Below are 17,678 nucleotides of genomic sequence, written 5' to 3'. Positions count from 1 at the left end.
GGCGGCAGAAAGGCACCGCTTTTTCTTGAGGCATCGATTTTCCGCTGAGGGGAGAAGACACCCGATTAAGCAGCTCAAGGCTCCAACAATCATAAATTATGAACGGAATTGCTTTGAGGGGGCAAAAGACGCCACGGCCCCAAGGGCTGGTCTGTCAATTCTGCCAGTTTTCCAAGCCACCGACGCGCCGTCGCACACCATTCGCACGGCAGTATGCCTCGGCCAGCCCGCTGCACCGGAGTGGGCATTTGGGGCAATTGCGTTCGAAAACTGGGCTGAAAACACCGTCGATCTCCTCACCATTAGCGACTAGAAGATTCGAGTCGAGCACGTCCCAAAAATCCCCTCCCCTGGACCCCGAAGCAGCCCTGCAGGAGGTAGCACATGAAGCCTCAATAATCCACAATACCGATTCGGTCCCCCCCGATGCATCCGTGGTGCAACTACTCGAGAAATGTCAAGCTATCGCAGAGGTGCTTGTGTCCAGAGAACAAGATCACCAACGGGAAGCGTCCTCCGCACCCAGAGAAGAAGGAAATGTGATCTCGTCCCTGTTAGACCTGGAGGAGAAGAACGCAAAGAAACATCCCGTACCAGCCGGGAACACCCACCCACAACTAGTCAACTCCGTGTCGCGAATTGCCAATGATATCGTGAAGGATGAGAAGGTCTTCATATCCCCCAGCGTGCTGGCATGTTATACCGAGATCCAGACTCTACTGAACAACGCCGAACACTTCCCCGAAACCTTCCACCTATACGCCCACAAGCCAGTCCCAGAGCAGAACACCTCGCCAGTGAAATACCACAAGGCGAATGCCTCCAACATCAACTCCGCCGTCCCCTCCGAACTAGCCAACATGGCCCTCGACGTCGCCATCGAGCAACGAAACCTCTCCCTCGTCCTGGCCATCATCGACAACACATTCTGCACCAAGGCGTTCCACCGCTCTAAGGTCTTCCGTAAAGCCAGTGCTCCACTACTAGGTATGGCCACTGCCCCGGTAGCCTGCTACAGTATTGCATCTTGGGCGTCTAGCCTGCAGAACACGATGGATTCTAGTACGGCAACGGGTATTGCTTTCGCGGCCGGTCTTGCATATGTTGGGGGCGTGTCGTCGATTGGTGTTTTGGCTATCACGACGGCTAATGATCAGATGGAGCGGGTGACATGGTTGCCTGGTATTCCCTTACGGCATCGTTGGCTTCGGGAGGAGGAGCGTGCTGCTATGGATAAGGTTGCTCTTGCTTGGGGGTTTAAGAGCATTGATTACAGAGGCGAGGAAGAGGGTGAGGAGTGGGAAGCTCTGCGGGAGTTTATTGGTATGAGAGGAATGATTTTGGATAGGACGGACCTGATGCCTGGGATGCAGTAGTCATCCATAACTATACCATGTAGCGATATTTCTTTCATGTACTTCATATTGTTATAGACAATTTCTACGCAGAGAAAACCTCTTCTTCGATAGATGCAACATAATAATAGGAACAAAAGTCGTGAGTTCATATTTCTGTAACAAAAATGTCCTATATACTTCTCACACTTATGCTCCTACCAAACGACCCCAGCGTGACGCATGACAAGACAGCGCAGAGACTCTAGTACAGACGCTTGGGGGGAGACATGGAAGCCTTGATGACAAGGCTGCCAACGTTCTGCCAACCCTTCTTAAGCAGGGAGACGAGGTAGTTGATGGCCAACATGATGTTAGCGACCAGCTCGTCCTGAGTCATGCCAACGTTGCCGACGGCGACACCAAGGCACAGCACCTTCTTGAGCTGGAACTTGATGGTCGACTTGACGTCGGTGACCTTAGCGTTAAGGTCCTCGGCGTGGGAGACCGGGGTAGGGAATTTACCGGCTAGAATTCATGTCAGTAAAATATGTTTTCTTTTCTTTTTTTTTTTTTTCCCTCTTCGAAAATGGGGGGCAACATACCCTTGGAGAGACCGGGACCCAAGAGACGGGGAATCTGCTTGATGAGACCCTCGGAAGCGACGAAAGCATCATACTTGCGAGCAAGCTTCTTGATGAGCTTCTTGTTCTTGTTCAGCTTACGGAGGTCCTCAGCAGACATGCCATCGAGGCCGTGGTGCTTAGCACGGTCAAGATCGTGCTGGTCACCAAGAACACTATAGTCCAACCGTCAGTTGTTTATTCCTTTTCCCATTCGTTTATCGTCATCCTGCGATGTTTTTTTTCTCATCGAGGTTTCGAGGTCAAACGCACCAGATGGACATGTTGGGACGAGGGACAGAGGGCAGCTTGATGGTGCCGGAGAAACGCTTGTCACGCTGGGGGTCGTAGTTCTTCAGACCGATCTGAAGCTCGACGGTCTCGAGGAAGTTCCTCTTCTTCTCATTCTGAGAGTAGTTGAGCAGCTGCTCGACATTCTGGCGCACTCCGGCTGTCGCACACAAAATCGTATTAGCCATCTGATCCTTCCAAGAACATTCCCAATGTGATCAAAACCATGGATAACTTACCGACTGTGATCTTAGACATGATGGCGACAGTCTTCCAAAAGAAGTTCTTATGGTGAGGCTCTGCGCTGAACGTCGTTGCGAGGACGAAGAAAAAAAGGGCACTCGGCCGCTGTGAGAAAATCGTCTCCGCTTGTGGGTGCGGGTGGCGCTAGCCGCTTCGGGGATAGCGGTGCCCTAAGCGATGACTAAGCGTATACAGGACGAGTCTCGGCGGAACGATACCTTATTTTTACCTTAGTTGTCTTGATATTATGGGGGTTTGTTTGTGACTGGAGTTTATAATCGCAGGAAATCCATGTCACAAGAGTTGGCATATACGTGTTTCAAGTATATACAATCATTGGCCGTGAGCCATTCTATTGTCAAATCCAATGCAAATAACCGAAAAAGAATAAGCTGGCAACAGAACATAATCAAGCCGTGAACCCGAGGTATCCCCAATCCCAAATCTGACTCAGCCCACCGAGATCCATATCAGACAAATCATTGAGACTCGTCAGTTGAGGCATTGTAACTCCCGCATTATAGAACCCCATCCCTGAAGACGATGACATTCCAGGATCAAAGGCACTCGTGGTCGGGGGTGCCCCAAACATACTGTTCGTATATCCAGGAGGAAATTGCTGATTATCATGATGACTATCAGATGGGGTTCTGGGACCTCCTCCTGTTGATGAACTTCCCGGCGACATGGACTCATGCAATATCCGTTCTGTCAGTTCTTGGGGAAGTTGCGGCACGATTCTTCTAAGAATCGCATAGCATGTTGCACCGAGCTTGGTGTTCCGGACCTGATCTAACATGATTAGAGCAGAGCCAATCGTCTCGATAATCTTTTCCCGCTGGGGAAGTGAGTAGTCGCTGTCATGGGCGATAGCGGAACATAGGCAAGCGGCCGTGTCGAAGATGAGGAAAGTCGCCAGGTAGAACTTGGCATTTATGGGAAGCAAGCAGTCTAATAGCTGACGGGAGATCTCCATCAACTTCAATGCGCAGTGAACGGCCGTCTGTCGCATGTTCTTCTCGGTATCTGTCATCGAGTCGACGCTCCTTGTGAGGGTCAGCTTCACAGGGAAGAAAATCATCATGTGTCCTATAGCCTGCAATTGATAACGCTGGAACGTCACGTAGTGGTAATCTTTGTCCCAACGCATGTCCGGGTTTGTGATGCCATAAGCTTGCGGGAAGGAAGCCATCCAATTCTCAGCTGTTCGTTGAATGGAGTATGTTTGTTCAGGCGACATGATACCCCCTGGAACTTCAGGTATCTTTGACATCTCTTTGCCCAGTTCGCATTGGAGGGCGATGTGTGCCATCGGGGACGGTACTCCTTCTGGCATATCAAGGCTCTCCAACCGCAGATTGGGCAGTTCAAAGCTGTAATAATTGGTGTTGATGACAAACGGACGCGCTAGCATAAGAGACATTTGCCTTTTACAGTGAGTTATAATTCTGTCCGCGAATTGCAAGAGGGCTCCTTACCAGTCCCAAGCATATAGGAGACACCAAATTCGTCTCCTCATCTCCTTGTCAAACTCAGACAGTTCCGAGCTGAAAGATCGCTTATACAAGCCTGTCGGATTGGTCAATTAATCTCAGTCACCAAGGCCGGTCAGGTTGTATTTGCACTTACCCAATTCTTGCGCCTCGTGAATGGAAGCGCTTAGCGAGTGCCAGGACTCGATAAAAAGACCTTCTTTCTTGTACCAGAATGCCATAAGGAATAGCTGCTGCACTTGCGCTAGGCCACCTTTACCTGGGGAAACGGTGCCGCTTAACCGTTGGGCAGCGTTATGATAGCGTTCGGATAAGGATTGGACGCTTTCACCCAACTCTGTTTCGAGCTTCTGTTGCAGTCTCATATCGAGATAGAGCGCTGAGCATGCACATACTCGCAAAAGCAGACATGTGAATTGGGGAGTCAGTACTTGAGCCCGAGTCCTGTTTGTCCACCATACGGAATAATCGTAGGAGAACATTGGCGGATACAGAGCATAGTAGTGATAATTTGTATCACCCAGGAAATGTTGCACCAGGATGTCTAAATAAAAGTCAACAGAAGTTTTCGTTACCGTAGTCGACTTGCTTACCTGTATAGGGCTTCGGAGGGACCGCTCGCAAGGCGCTCTCCATCTCAGGAGACAAGGCCTGGGGCACTTTTGAGATTGCTGCGGAACCTTTTGACAATCAGCTATGACGCTCAAGAAACATGGTTCATCAATTCATACCTCGGTGTTTTCGACCGGCGAGTATTGCTCATTAGGAAGATACCCTAAGATCCGAATATCCTCATCGCCGGTGACGTCTGGGATAGCAGGTTCAGATGGGGTTTGTTGGATTGGCACATTGACACCGTGATTGCTACTGTCATTGCTTTCTACTGGTCTGGTATTCGTATTAGACAAGCAATACATAAAAGCATCGGACTTCATACAAACCTTGCATTTGTGTTATTGACGGTCGGAGCACCCGCCCTCAACACCTTCCTGGGTGCAAATTTACACAGATGCGGCATTCGTCTCGTCTGACAGTGATTACATGGCCACTCCCGGCTGCACTATTGAAATGTCAGGATTGTTTACCCGGGTAAAAACAACGGTTCCGTTGGACATGGGCGCGATGAGCTTGCCTTTTGCTTTCGGCGTTGACACTCTGTACATGCCGCCGCAATGCGAACGGTTCTGCCCTGCTCCGTTTGGGGTGCCATGCTGCAAGCACTCAGCCGGGATAATTGCAGATTAGCAATATAATAACGAAAATAAGTACCAGGATCAATTGAAGAGACCAGGATACCGAACTGCGACACCCTGGTGACTAATCGCCCCGCTAGACCCGAACAGTCGCCGTGGATCCTAACGTTAGGCTAGCCTGATTAGGAAATAGCGGTACTTTTGACCCATGACTTCCAACCGGGCCAGATCTAAATAAAGCACAGTTCACTATGTATAACAAAATCCCAAATAACATCAGAAACAGATAACCATGGATTAAATCCTTGACAACGGGCCGACCCAGAAGTGCCGATTTCGCAGTCGCTGCGACCAATCATGGCAAGGCATCTGCCAACAGCGACGCGCCCGTGTGCGACTTGGCGGCTAAATCAGCTTTGTTGAGAGGGTTCCGGCAGGCAGTCACAAGACAAGGCTGTATATCGCGGATGACTACGGTCATTTGCGAGGTGAATGATAGATCGGCAGTAGGTATAAATATACGGGGCTCTTTTCCTCTTTCTTGTAAATAGTAAATTATTTCTTGTTGGCAGCATTCAGCTGTAGTCCCTGTCTATACAACAAAGTACCTTTCAGTCCGAAAATGACGGAATCTTCATCGTGGGCTTTCCAAAAGCCGTACGAATATTACTCGAGTTTTGAAAAGCAACCCCACCTTTGCGACAAATTTCGCGACATTGATGACGAGGCGAACTTCCGGACATATTTACACCTGCTCGAGGACGCGCACACGCATAATTTCGTGCTAGATTTTGGGAATGAAGACGCATGGTGCGCAGTGAATTTGCAAAGGGACGACATCGGGTCGCTACTTCGCAGCCCAGTAAGTGTTGATTGGGGTCAACAAAGAACAAGCTTGGTTAGGATCGCAGGTTGATCCATTCGTCGTATCTAGAAACCAAAATGTCTTGGGACACGGTGGATGTGAGATAATTTACCATCAGTCTAGTGCGGGCATTCTTGCTGACTCTAATAGTAATATCTGGGCCCCAGAGGAACAGAAAAAGACGATCAAGGTTAGTTTCTAGTATGGAAATGCGCCGCATGTCAAACTGACTCTCCAAGACAATCATGAGCCATTATGGCGTGTCGGAACGATTGCAAGGAATGATGTGCACCGAGCCCGTGGTACAATCACCGACACCAAAGCCCGAAGAACCGGTTCCCAGTCCCCCCGGCGCGAGTACTCTTCGTTCGAGACGTTCGCGACACAAAAGCTTTGATCAGCCAAGGCAGACCCGAGTAGATGACCTCGAGAGCGGGGTTTCGTTGGGAGATTTGGATACCGAGGAGATTCACAGAGCTGCGTCGTTCAAGGGTCTCACATTCGCGCAGGTTGCAAACCAGATTTGGCATTTCTGTTCTGTGGATCATGGTCCGAGATGTGCGGCAACAACCTATCCGTGTCTCTGCTTGGAACATGCTAATGGATATTCCAGATACTTGTATCGGATATAATTCCCTCTATGTGACTTCGAAAGTTCAGATGAGCAATGGGAAAGATTTACCAGATGGGAAGCGGTTGTGGTCATGGCTCATACTTTTCGATGATGGTACGGCATATCTTCTGTTCAAATGCTTACTTTTTTTATGCTGACTTTATCCAAGGTACCGTCGTGTCGATACAAGAGAACCCCTATCCCAGACCAGCAGGACCGTTACCAGATGAAATCAGAACCGTCCTAGGAACAGTACGCAGAAACATCCGATTCATCTTCTCCGGTGTATCTAGTCAGCATTCCGCCACATCTGAAAGCGAGTCGCTGGTCACGATTAGGGTACGGGGTCTCAACAGCAGCGCCGCGCCAGACCAGAGTATCAAACAAGAAGACAGCCCTAGCTTGCTTTTCTACTATATCTTCGACGACTGGTTTTCGAGTTATAGTCTTGTTGCGAAGCGCGAGCACAAGTATGGAGTGTCACTTGATCAATTGGTACGAATCCCGTAGCTCCGTGTTTTTTTTTTTTTTTTTTTTTTTTTTTTTTCACTTATCTGACGAGAAATACAGAGAGGAGATATGTTAACCAGACCCGCGGTCGAATTGGTTGGCGAACTACACTGGCTAGGTCGACAGTTGGCGGTTCTGAAACGGGTATACCAAAGCTACGAACTCATCATGTGGCGTCTCCTACAACGACAGCGCCTGCTCCGTGAAGAAGCAAAGAATCGACCAGCGTTCACGGTTGGTAACGCGTTTATGGAGAGCGAGTTTGGAGATCTGCGACAGCCGACACAGCAGAGCAACTTAAGCTTGATTAGCAACTATGATACCCAAGTGGGAGTTCAATTGAGCTCTGCGTCTGTGGCTCGATTTGAACGGCTGTTAGATCGGATTAAGCTCTATTGTCTGTCGGAAATTGATGCATGTTTGGTAGAAAAGGAGTCTTTGACATTCCTGGTGAGTTCCATCCCATTCCCTTGATGAATCCCAGGTGCTGACTGATTGAACCAGAACTTCAACTTAATCGCCTTGAAAGACTCCCAAGCCGTCGAGAGGTTAACAAGAGTAACCGTCCTGCTGGCCAAAGTGACAATCCTGTTCCTGCCTGTCAGTCTAATGACCGGATATTTCTCGACTGAACTCGTGGAAGTCAAAGGCGTATACACGATCAATCAGTACTGGGTGAGCTTTGGGGTGATCGTGTTCCTGTCGTTTGTCCTGCTGGTGGTGTTTGGTGTTGCTAGTGATACAGTGGAAGGGAAGACGATTTACGCGTCGTTGTTCCGGACGTTCTTTCGGTTTTCGAAGCATCGAATATCGCCTCAAAGGGAGGGCATTGAGCGGAGCTGATTTATTGGGAAACCACGTAAAATGGTGATGTTATTCTTGTATTTGTAGCCAACAGAAAAATCAATATACACCATGCTTTTATCTTATGAGACTCAGTACAACATATAGATCACAGATCAATTAGGAATAGCTGGTGTCCTATTCCAACTTCCTGTTAAAGATATTTGGCAATGTCGATAAGATCATGCGCATTCAGCTGGATATCTTTTTCACGGGGCCCAGGCCTACGATCAAACAAAGCCCGGAAGTGGATGTACATCCGCGTGTTCTTGATTATTCGATCCTGGCTGAATTGTCCCATTTGCGAGACGTACTGCTGCTGCTCAGCAGGATGCTGCAGAGCCAGAGGGGGCATTTCCAGATATGGCTTTGCGAAATAGGACCTCTCAGGGGGTGACTGGCCCTTCTTTGTTAGCTGTCGCATCTCCCAGTTGATAATTTTCTTTGCTCTGTTGATCAACAGAGTGATCACCATGCGAACTCGACCATAGCTATTCTCGAACCACCAGCTGGCGTCCTCGATCACCTTTTCTTGGGATTCACTCGTCCCCGACACAATGACGAGAGTCGGCCACTTGACTTCTTCTGCAGGTAGTTCTCTTCTCATTGGTGGCAAGAAACAATCATCAGGCTGCTTCCCACCACGTCCAGTTAGCGAGGGATAAGCCTTGGTACTCCCCCATCCAAAGTCACGAAAACGAACGGCCCTGTTAAGAAGGGCGTCGGTGATCTTGTCAGCCAGCCTTCTTGTAGTCATGGTATAAGCAGGCGATGGGACGATTCTGATTTTCCCTGTTTCGCCTTCCCAGCTAAGTCTGCAAGTAACGCTGTCCATCATTTTGCGGTACTCGCCTAGGAGGACCGAGGCGCCTTTGGGCAATCTTTTCACCACGAGATATTGGTTTCCGGTTTCGCCATTTTCATTGAGCTTGCGATGAATGGCTTCTGCTTCTTGTTGGAGTGCTGCTATATTTTTAAATTTGATGACCACGGGGTCAGGTGGTGGTTTTGATGTTAACTTCATATTGGTTTGTTGAACTCGTTAGAGACGGAAAGATGTTAAGAGTCATTGTCAAATTTTGTGTGGACAGATAGGCAGAAAAAAAAAAATGTCGATGTAAGTATGAGCGAACAGGCATCTTTAGGACTTGAGCTTTATCGGAGCCCTTGTTCGGTACTCATACACAGCCATCTTAGCGGCGCGGACAGCATCCATAGATTCCCTTTTAGTATGACGCGTAGAGGCCCACCACCAAGTCCAGAACTCAGGGAACCTATCAGCGACTGGGGACACATAATAAAGTGGTGTGTCTGTGGCCTTTCCATACATACTTGAAGAGGCAAAGACACGGCACAAATATGGTGCGGAAACACCGTGTCCTCTTCGGAGAGGGAATTTGTATGTAGAAAAAGGTGGTATTTCTGACGGACAGATAGGCCTGATGATATTGGCTATATCTTGTTATAATTTTCTCCTTTTAGAATACTCCATTTTAATTCATTTCTATAACTGTTTCTGTACCTAATATACCTGTACCTGCTCTTGTTCACGGCTTAGTGACGGAAGCTACGCCGACCGCCGCACTCCTCGACCTGGCACCAAATTATTATTCCAACTAACCACTTGGACTGTTCTATATTCACGTCTCACGCTTTTCTTTTTCTCGTCTTCAGCGTCACGTTTTACTACACTAATATCACCTTATCTCTTTCTCTCTCTCGGTAAGTCACACTCAGATCTCCTGCTGCCTCGTGGTTTGTCTGTCTACCTGGCCTTTTTTTTGGGCCTACAAGTATTTTGCTACTTGTGTCCTTGTCGTCCGCCGCATGAGATTCTTCCCTTTCCCTTTCCCTCTGTCTTTTCCACCCCTGATTCATCACACTTCATCGTCTTCACCGTTCTTCTCCTCCTTTTCTTCTTGTTCAGCCTTAACCTTCCTCGGAAAGGAAAAAATCCCGAATCCTGTTGTTTCCCTCGTGCAGTCGGTGCTTACCCCGTGTCCTTTAATATCTCATCCAAAAACACACCACCACCACCACCACAACCACCACCACCACCACCGCCACTACCCCATTCCTTCCATCACCGAACATCTCACTCTCTGATCTCGTCCTTATCTAACACTTTTGCGCTTTTCTTTTCAGGGCCTCGAGGACATACTTTCATCACCGCAAACATGGGTCTCACCTTCTCGAAGTTGTTCGACCGACTATGGGGACGTAAGGAGATGCGAATCCTGATGGTCGGTCTCGATGCCGCCGGAAAGACCACCATCCTGTATAAGCTGAAGTTGGGTGAAATCGTCACCACCATCCCCACAATTGGTCAGTCCTCTCTCCTTCGACCACCACGTGTATTCTAGGGTCGTCTCCATCATCGGAATGTTTTGCGCATGGAACACAGTCTGTCGGGTATTAAGCACGTGGAACTGACATCCGGCCTTTAGGTTTCAACGTCGAGACCGTCGAGTACAAGAACATTCAATTTACCGTGTGGGATGTTGGTGGTCAGGACAAGATCCGTCCCCTCTGGAGACACTACTTCCAGAACACTCAGGGTATCATCTTCGTTGTCGACAGCAACGACCGTGACCGTATCGTCGAGGCCCGCGAAGAGTTGCAGCGCATGCTGAACGAAGATGAACTTCGTGACGCTCTTCTCCTTGTTTTCGCTAACAAGCAAGATTTGCCGGTATGATTTCTGTCACATGCGATTGCGGCTCGATACTGGATACTGATTGCCTACCTTCTAGAACGCCATGAGCCCCGCCGAGATTACCCAGCAGCTTGGTCTGCAGAGCCTCACCCGCCGTGCTTGGGTAAGTTGAACTCATCACTGATGTTCCTGCCGCCGTTTACTAATGTTATCTTCTCTAGTTCATCCAATCCACCTGCGCTACCACCGGTGACGGTCTCTACGAAGGTCTTGAGTGGCTCGCCGACGCTCTGCGGAAAACGAACCGTGACTAAACCCGTTGTAATGAGATGAACTGGAAGAGATTATACCTAGAACTTGCTTGGCAGGGAGTTGCGGGTGATGGATGGGATATTGGGGCCGCCAACAGAAAAAGTCAAAAAGGCACCACGTGTAGGGAAGGGAACTGTTACCTCGGTGCTTTTGTGTTCTCTAACGGCTCTTGATTTTATGCTAATAGCTTCGTTTCTCTTTCGTCCCGGCGTCGATCCAACGAATACTCTTGTGTTTTAAACCGTTTTTATTATTTCATTTCTTTTCTCGCTTGTGTTTTTCTCTCCATGTGCGTTGCTACCTTTTTGAGAACAGAATTTACGATTCACCTGAGGATGGTCACGAGCATTGTCTTTTATGTCTTTATAGCACAGAGTGTCTTCAATAGGTATAGGAAAAGAGATTCCGTTGATTATGCTATTAGACAATTACTGTTATATTGACGCCATTTCCTTATCTTCAATCACACACTCCCTCTCCCATTGCAACCCCTTTCCACTAACCCAACAGACGGCCGCCCGCACGATCTCAACAACAACCCTCAGCTCCTTCTCATCCCTCGGCGCATACACCATCACAAACCCCGGCGGCAACGTCCTCCCCGTTCTCAACACCTGCCACCACCAACTCTTCTCCCGCGCAATGGGATGTCTCTGCCCCCACCCATTGGCCAAAACCACCTTAACATCCGCCGGATGCAGACTCAAATGCAAACTCCCATCACTCGGATGCGCATGACACACCTCTCCATTACAAGTCACGCAAGACCTAAACTTCTCCGCGACAAATATCCCCATACTATGTTTCTCAAAACACGACGTATCAGTATACAACCCGTGCGTATGCGCATGCGTCTGCACCAACGTCGATAACTCCCGACTCAATACCTCATACGTCGTCTCATTCCCCTGCTGCGTTATCTGCCGCTGCGGCACTATCCCCTTAACTACTGGTCGAGGACCCTTCCGTGTCGGTAGTGTGTCGGATGCGAGGAATCCGTCCTGGGGTTGTAAGGTCGGGGGTAGACGAGGTGGTTCGAAGGGGTTGCGGAGGGCGAAGGGGCGGAGGCAGCAGAAGCCGATGTAGCCTTTTGGGGATTGGGGGACGCCGCCGGGGCCGAGGGAGATGAAGGCGGCGTAGTCTTTGCGGATTGTGTGGGAGAGGAAGAGGAGGGGGGGGATTGTGAGGATTAGGAGGATGATGATGGTGGTGGTGGTGGTGGTGGTGTTATTGTTGAAGTTGAAGTTGAAGTTGAGGTCAAGGAGGGAGGGCAGTAGTGGGATTGGTGGGTGGTGGTTTGTCTGGTTGTTGATTTGTTAGATGGATATACAATTGGTGGTTGTTGTGGCGAGGTTGCTTACCATGACCGTTGAGTATTCTGTATACTTGTATTCCGCAGTGTTCAATAGATATGAGCAGAGCTGGTGCAATGCACCTCAGGAATAAACTATACAATGCTCTTATATTCACACTACGTATAGTCCATGTGACATATATTTCTGTGGTTGATAACCACTAAACCTGGAATGTTCTGGCCATTCCCCGTCGTCAAGGTTGCATCATGCTCCACTCCTTACTTTCTCGTAGTATACACTCCATACTCCGTACTCCGTGAAAATAGCACACAAATAGCCCAAGGATAGACTCAAATAACATTTACACCGTATGGAGTACTCAATATCCAATTCCAATAAAGCAATACTATACACGTAGTTACTCGTACTATGTTAAAGTAAAGGGTTCACATCTGACCACCAGCCAGCCACCTATCGCCACCTACATATGGAAAGACCTCCGTACAGCACTATTTGTACATAGTATGTATATGACCCCGTGGCATAAATCCTCCGATGATCCATGGTCATGCGGTGTACACAGCTCTTGTACAAAGTACAGAACAGAGTCTGGCCGCTGACAGCATGATACATACAATGCACCCGCGAAGCCAGGCAGGCAGATTTGCATTGTTGTACGATGCATAGCAGTTATGTACGAAGTGGCATTTTCGCGATGCACGGGACGCGACTGTGCAGATGGTCATACTTTGGACTGAGTGTTGTGAGATAGATCGATCAGAGTGAATATGGGATATTTGGAAGTTAGAGTTACTGCCTGAGGTATCTGTATCTACAAGGACCATGCAGATGCACTATACCCGGATAGGCAACGATACCTAGTATGGCCTCAGGCCAGTCGAGCAAACAACGTCAGAACTACAAAATGTCAGCTACGCGTTGGTTCTTAAACCACGAGTCCCTAGCAGACGAGGAGAGTGAGTATCTATATATCCCGTCACTGGAAGTATACTGAACCTTCATAACAGAGTTCGAAGTAGTCGCAAACCTACTCAACACAACCCTCAGCGATTTGAAAAAGACGGACCTGGATTGGTTTGAGCAAAGCTGGTACCGCCACCTTCGCGAGGAACTTAATGAGTTATGAGGAAGGAAAACCGAGGTTTGCGAAGATGATCGTGTTTTCCCCCATATTGGCGTCCTTAGAGATATTATTGACGACACAGCCGGGCCATCATGAAAGAGCACGAGTATCGAGCATCTTTGATTGATGACGAGAAACCTCTTGCCCTTCTCTCAGTGAATAGAGCCTTGTTTCCCCATAACATATCAATTGTGAGCATTGATGATTGTCCAGATATTAAGAGAAAACTGCCGCTCAAGAGAAGCCAAGCACGAAGTCCCACAAGCCCTTCTCCAACTCGTCCTATCCTACAACGAGAACCCAGATCTTGACGAGTACGAGGGCTATGTAATCACTATTGAGCATACAGTGGCTCATGTATGTCGAGCGGTTGTGTCTGGGATGTACCTGAGGAATCTCTTTGCGCATCGGCGATTTTCAGAAACATTTGAGCTGCATCGTTCGGAGCCGTTTGATTTACGGAAGAAAGCAGGGATAAGGGAGTTTGTTAGGATTATGGCTGGCTTGCATTGGCATTTTTTGAAGGTTAGTGGGAAGGATAAAGTGGAGCTTAAGGACCGGAAGGGTTGTCTGGTATAGGGGTTACTTATGGGGGGACGCTAATTTACTTGTGATAAAATATCTAAAATATCTAAAGCTGGTTGTATACACACTTGATTCTGAGAGAGACGAAATAAACACAGGCAGATGCGCTTGGGTTGGAGCCTGTTGGGTAATTTTAACAGTACTTTCCTATGTTTCACACACCATAATCTATGCTATAAATCACAATGAAGCAAAATGAATTCTCAGAAAGAGCACCCCTCTGTCGATGCTCATCCGCCGTCTACTCACTTGCTTTTAGAAAAACCTCGAAAATGGACACCTGCGCACGTTCAAGCCGCGAATGTCAAGCTGATTCCCCACGTGTCCGCTGAAAAGCTGGTGGACTCGCATTATTTCCCCAAAGATGGCGATAAAGGTACTTTTTCAAGGATTTCTTTTCTTCAGCATATAATGTTTTATGAAGTTGACAAATTTCTTTGGGCAGGGTTCAAAAGATCCGTTGGGTTATTCAGTAAGAGTGTTTTTGACCAGGATTGCACCGACAATAGGGAGGATCGATTTCGCTTCGGGCGTATTCTCGGCATTTTCGAGGAAGTCTTGGAAGTACCAGTTCCCTCACATCTTCATCCTCATATTGAATTCCTCCAATCTATCATAGAGGCGAGTTTTTTGATCAAGGGGGGATGGGAGTTGTGAGTTTCCCTGGTCAAATTTGTCTACAGGTCTCCTTTTTACTGATAGATGAACAGGAGCGTGCGACAATCCTCAAAAATTCTCCCTCGATATACTTCATTTAAGTATTTGTAATATCTTATCTTGAGAGCTGCCGGGGCGATTGTGAAAATGGATAACCCATGTTCTCGTGTCTCGTGTTCAAAAAGATAGACCCTTGGTTGTTCTCTCAGTGAGTCAAACTCCACCCTCTAGTCAGTTTATCCTAGCGCTAACATCCAGTCCTTTAGATAATCAGAGAGAACCGCCTCTTCAAGGTCGCCCAGCACGTGGTTCCACAGATACACTTCAAGGGCGCTCGTGCCTACACCGAAAACCCACATCTCGAGCAGTATGATGGATATGTGATTACTCTTGATCATACTACCCTCCATGTCTACCGTGGAACTATGTCCGCGGCATATCTGAAAGGTCTGTTTCAAGGAAAATGGCCAGAGCTGTTGGAATTGTACCGTTCTAGGGAGTTTGATTTGTCGGAGGCTGAAGGGCGGAGGGAGTCGTTTAGGGTTTTAATGGGGCGAATTCGGCATTTTCTTGAGTCAAATGGTCTGGTTCGTTCGACCAGAGGAAGATAATTGAAAAGAGCGCAGCATTGGTATCTGGCTGTACATGCCGTTATTGAGTGCCTGGCCAACCAGGAAGGATATGATAGAGATATTGAATTACAGTGACCCTGACAAGATAGGGCCTAACACAGTGATTGATTTTCTCTGTCTACTAGAGAGCATCTAAAGCCGGTGAATATGTCTGATTTGGTCCGTTCATATCGAACAAAGTTCTGTTCCATTCACATCTCTGGCCTTCTTTGTGGGACGTACCCTGCATACTACAAACGCCCCCTCCCTCTCCGCTCCACCCTCTGTCAATTCACTCCTGTCGACCTTCATGGCCTTATCCAGATCTCTTGATATGGATTTTAAATACTAACAGTCAGTATCTTCATTGATTCAGGTGCTCTCTCTATATATACGTTGCTTTATATCAGAAAGGTGTAACCGGGGCCCAGTATTATACCAGCCAGCATTACGACAACATCGCGTTTCACTTTCTATCCACATATCCTAGCAAGACTTACTGATCGACTTTTGTTTCTCTTCTATTACATTTGCATACGGTACTGAAGAGCATCAACTGACTCCTGAGACCGGTATATCTTGCAGATACAATCTCGAATGTTTGAAAGCCCGCGGGTCTTCCGATATTGAGTTCTGGACTCAGTCAAGTGAAGTCGAAAATATAATTTTGCAACACACGGATGTCACAATAAAGATCTCTCGGAGATTTCGCCGGTACGGGGGCAGATTCTACCACTGGAAACACTGAATTCATTGATATGCAAAGCCGGCTCAACTAATATCTTTGCTCGGAACCCAAACAACAGCTAGGGGACTAAAGATCTCATCCGGGGCACCGCTTCTACATTGTAAGATCAAGCTAGGCATTCACAAGCTCTACACAGCTCATACGAAGCGACAGAGATTCTAGAAATTCGAAATCTCGCAAGGCAGCTCGAAGCCGGCTCGCCAAATGTATTTGTGTCGGAGAACGAGAAGCCTCGGTATGACTCAAAATTATAAACAAGAGCCATTTTCCTACCAAAGCTATTTCCATGAATTACCGTGATCACCACGGCCTGAGGGTCTCTGGGTAGCGCTGGGGTGCAAACCATCTCAGGGGTTTGCGCGTGGAATCTCTTGGCGTGAATTCGACACTTTCAGCACATATCCTGACGAATCCCCACTTCCCTAATTCTTTTTTTTTTTTTTTTTTTTTTTTTTTTTATAATTTGAAGAGTTTCGCCGGCTTTGGAGCTAGCTCGTATAATGTACGACAGGTGACTTGAACGCATTCACTTGACTAAAAGTTTCTTTCAGCAGCCCGTACATCCAAGCGAACTGAGATCGTCTTTTGACCCCATAGTGAAGACACGAGCAGGTCACTGTTGTTACAAGTGGCCTTAGGGCACGAAACAAGAGACGGTAGTTGACAGAGCTCGTTGTGCTCTTTCTTCACCGGGTTATCATAACTGAATCTGCTTAGACGACGTTACTATCGGAATAAGAAAAAAGTCATCGCTGTCAGATAAAGACAAACCGGAGGCGATTTTAAAGGAACGTCTAGGAGGATTGGGCATGGCATGGTGATACGCTGTGCAGACAGCAGGGACAGACAATATCACCCAATCATTGCAGGGATAATGGCAGACTACACGGAGCAGGTCCTGATGACATGCAAGAGTGGCCAGGACTGCACAAGATGTACAGTGCTTGCCAATGAGAGCAGCGTAATTATATGATTTATGAGTCCAATCCCTGTCGCAACCTCTTGGATTAAGTCGTGTTCCTTACACCACGAAAATCGGATCAATGGCTAGGTGAGCAACCACACCCATTGGACAAGACCGGACTGATACTTATGCTACTTGTTAAGGCAAAACGCCGACATGCCGGAGATAAGACAGCTGACTACCGAAAACCATATACCCCGGGGTTCCATTTGTTGCCGTCCGACTAACTGCTGGACTTCGTCAAGAGCGCTGTAGAGCGCGTCGCCTAGAAAGATTAGGAGATATTTATTCTGGGAGACACTGTACCTCGCGAGCACTTGTGGTGGCGTCCCTCCTAGCCGTTATACTCAGTCTCTCAGCAATTCGCCTTATACGCTTCTCCAAGCACAGGTTATCCGCTGGGAAAGCTTTCCAAGACAACACAATACACAAAAATCTGACTTGCGTGCGCGTTCATATCGAATTAATATACAGCACAACAGAAATGTCATTTAGATGGCTGTTGGTCAGACGTTCGGCTTTCTATGATCTGAAAGGGTGATATGGGCGAGTTGTAGCCCTACATGGTATGTCAAAAGAAAATTTTACCTCACATTTAGTATTGCAACTGATTGATCTCATCCTAGGGCTCCGGCTCGCTGGCTGATGAGTCTTGGTCGAACGATTGCAATGACATTCTATGAACAACTCTGGAATAT

The 17,678-nt window shown here is 47.9% G+C and overlaps 9 protein-coding genes across 9 annotated transcripts; 5 read left to right on the top strand and 4 right to left on the bottom strand.

Annotated features, from left to right (window-relative positions):
* Nucleotides 1-98: 98 nt before the first annotated feature.
* ASPGLDRAFT_70380 (uncharacterized protein) lies at nucleotides 99-1,376 on the top strand (the record flags this gene model as incomplete). The annotated part of the gene is made up of 1 exon (XM_022549476.1): nucleotides 99-1,376. The coding sequence occupies one exon, from the start codon at nucleotides 99-101 to the stop codon at nucleotides 1,374-1,376; it is 1,278 nt and encodes a 425-aa protein (XP_022395719.1).
* Nucleotides 1,377-1,599: 223 nt separating this feature from the next.
* Nucleotides 1,600-2,436, bottom strand: ASPGLDRAFT_137667 (60S ribosomal protein uL1; the record flags this gene model as incomplete). The annotated part of the gene is made up of 3 exons (XM_022541544.1): nucleotides 1,600-1,862; nucleotides 1,940-2,133; nucleotides 2,231-2,436. 3 exons carry the CDS (start codon nucleotides 2,434-2,436, stop codon nucleotides 1,600-1,602), a joined length of 663 nt encoding a protein of 220 aa, XP_022395718.1.
* A 464-nt stretch (nucleotides 2,437-2,900) lies between these two features.
* On the bottom strand, nucleotides 2,901-5,194 carry ASPGLDRAFT_70378 (uncharacterized protein; the record flags this gene model as incomplete). Its single annotated transcript, XM_022549475.1, has 7 exons — nucleotides 2,901-3,918; nucleotides 3,970-4,060; nucleotides 4,121-4,528; nucleotides 4,578-4,635; nucleotides 4,716-4,851; nucleotides 4,926-5,044; nucleotides 5,117-5,194. 7 exons carry the CDS (start codon nucleotides 5,192-5,194, stop codon nucleotides 2,901-2,903), a joined length of 1,908 nt encoding a protein of 635 aa, XP_022395717.1.
* A 567-nt stretch (nucleotides 5,195-5,761) lies between these two features.
* On the top strand, nucleotides 5,762-8,084 carry ASPGLDRAFT_77847 (uncharacterized protein). Its single transcript, XM_022549929.1, has 8 exons — nucleotides 5,762-6,039; nucleotides 6,112-6,140; nucleotides 6,193-6,232; nucleotides 6,282-6,600; nucleotides 6,656-6,769; nucleotides 6,825-7,150; nucleotides 7,226-7,615; nucleotides 7,670-8,084. Exons 1-8 carry the CDS (start codon nucleotides 5,800-5,802, stop codon nucleotides 8,006-8,008), a joined length of 1,797 nt encoding a protein of 598 aa, XP_022395716.1. The 5' UTR covers nucleotides 5,762-5,799; the 3' UTR covers nucleotides 8,009-8,084.
* On the bottom strand, nucleotides 8,060-9,032 carry ASPGLDRAFT_181561 (uncharacterized protein; the record flags this gene model as incomplete). The annotated part of the gene is made up of 1 exon (XM_022542998.1): nucleotides 8,060-9,032. One exon carries the CDS (start codon nucleotides 9,030-9,032, stop codon nucleotides 8,163-8,165), a length of 870 nt encoding a protein of 289 aa, XP_022395715.1. The 3' UTR covers nucleotides 8,060-8,162.
* Nucleotides 9,033-10,185: 1,153 nt separating this feature from the next.
* arfA (putative ADP-ribosylation factor) lies at nucleotides 10,186-10,978 on the top strand (the record flags this gene model as incomplete). The annotated part of the gene is made up of 4 exons (XM_022541549.1): nucleotides 10,186-10,333; nucleotides 10,456-10,700; nucleotides 10,762-10,827; nucleotides 10,886-10,978. The coding sequence occupies 4 exons, from the start codon at nucleotides 10,186-10,188 to the stop codon at nucleotides 10,976-10,978; spliced, it is 552 nt and encodes a 183-aa protein (XP_022395714.1).
* Nucleotides 10,979-10,995: 17 nt separating this feature from the next.
* On the bottom strand, nucleotides 10,996-12,405 carry ASPGLDRAFT_159704 (uncharacterized protein). Its single transcript, XM_022542444.1, has 2 exons — nucleotides 12,338-12,405; nucleotides 10,996-12,277 (listed from the first exon to the last, which is right to left on the bottom strand). Exons 1-2 carry the CDS (start codon nucleotides 12,338-12,340, stop codon nucleotides 11,411-11,413), a joined length of 870 nt encoding a protein of 289 aa, XP_022395713.1. The 5' UTR covers nucleotides 12,341-12,405; the 3' UTR covers nucleotides 10,996-11,410.
* Nucleotides 12,406-13,479: 1,074 nt separating this feature from the next.
* ASPGLDRAFT_53047 (uncharacterized protein) lies at nucleotides 13,480-14,100 on the top strand. Its single transcript, XM_022547893.1, has one exon. The coding sequence runs from the start codon at nucleotides 13,617-13,619 to the stop codon at nucleotides 13,992-13,994; it is 378 nt and encodes a 125-aa protein (XP_022395712.1). The 5' UTR covers nucleotides 13,480-13,616; the 3' UTR covers nucleotides 13,995-14,100.
* Nucleotides 14,101-14,195: 95 nt separating this feature from the next.
* On the top strand, nucleotides 14,196-14,768 carry ASPGLDRAFT_40275 (uncharacterized protein; the record flags this gene model as incomplete). The annotated part of the gene is made up of 3 exons (XM_022545200.1): nucleotides 14,196-14,376; nucleotides 14,446-14,653; nucleotides 14,711-14,768. The coding sequence occupies 3 exons, from the start codon at nucleotides 14,196-14,198 to the stop codon at nucleotides 14,766-14,768; spliced, it is 447 nt and encodes a 148-aa protein (XP_022395711.1).
* Between the last annotated feature and the right edge of the window lie 2,910 nt (nucleotides 14,769-17,678).

The sequence above is a fragment of the Aspergillus glaucus genome, assembly GCF_001890805.1.
Source record: "Aspergillus glaucus CBS 516.65 unplaced genomic scaffold ASPGLscaffold_36, whole genome shotgun sequence".
NCBI lineage: Eukaryota > Fungi > Ascomycota > Eurotiomycetes > Eurotiales > Aspergillaceae > Aspergillus > Aspergillus glaucus.
The sequence above is the reverse complement of the archived record's forward strand: the minus strand, read 5'-3'. Positions and strand labels throughout refer to the sequence as shown.

Excerpts from the sequence above, each read along its gene's own strand:
- ASPGLDRAFT_53047 (XM_022547893.1), top strand. The coding sequence starts at position 13,617 with ATGATTGTCCAGATATTAAGAGAAAACTGCCGCTCAAGAGAAGCCAAG.
- ASPGLDRAFT_77847 (XM_022549929.1), top strand. The coding sequence starts at position 5,800 with ATGACGGAATCTTCATCGTGGGCTTTCCAAAAGCCGTACGAATATTAC. Across the intron at positions 6,141-6,192 it reads TGTCTTGGGACACGGTGGAT|TAATATCTGGGCCCCAGAGG; the intron begins GTGAGATAATTT and ends TGACTCTAATAG. Across the intron at positions 7,616-7,669 it reads AGGAGTCTTTGACATTCCTG|AACTTCAACTTAATCGCCTT; the intron begins GTGAGTTCCATC and ends TGATTGAACCAG.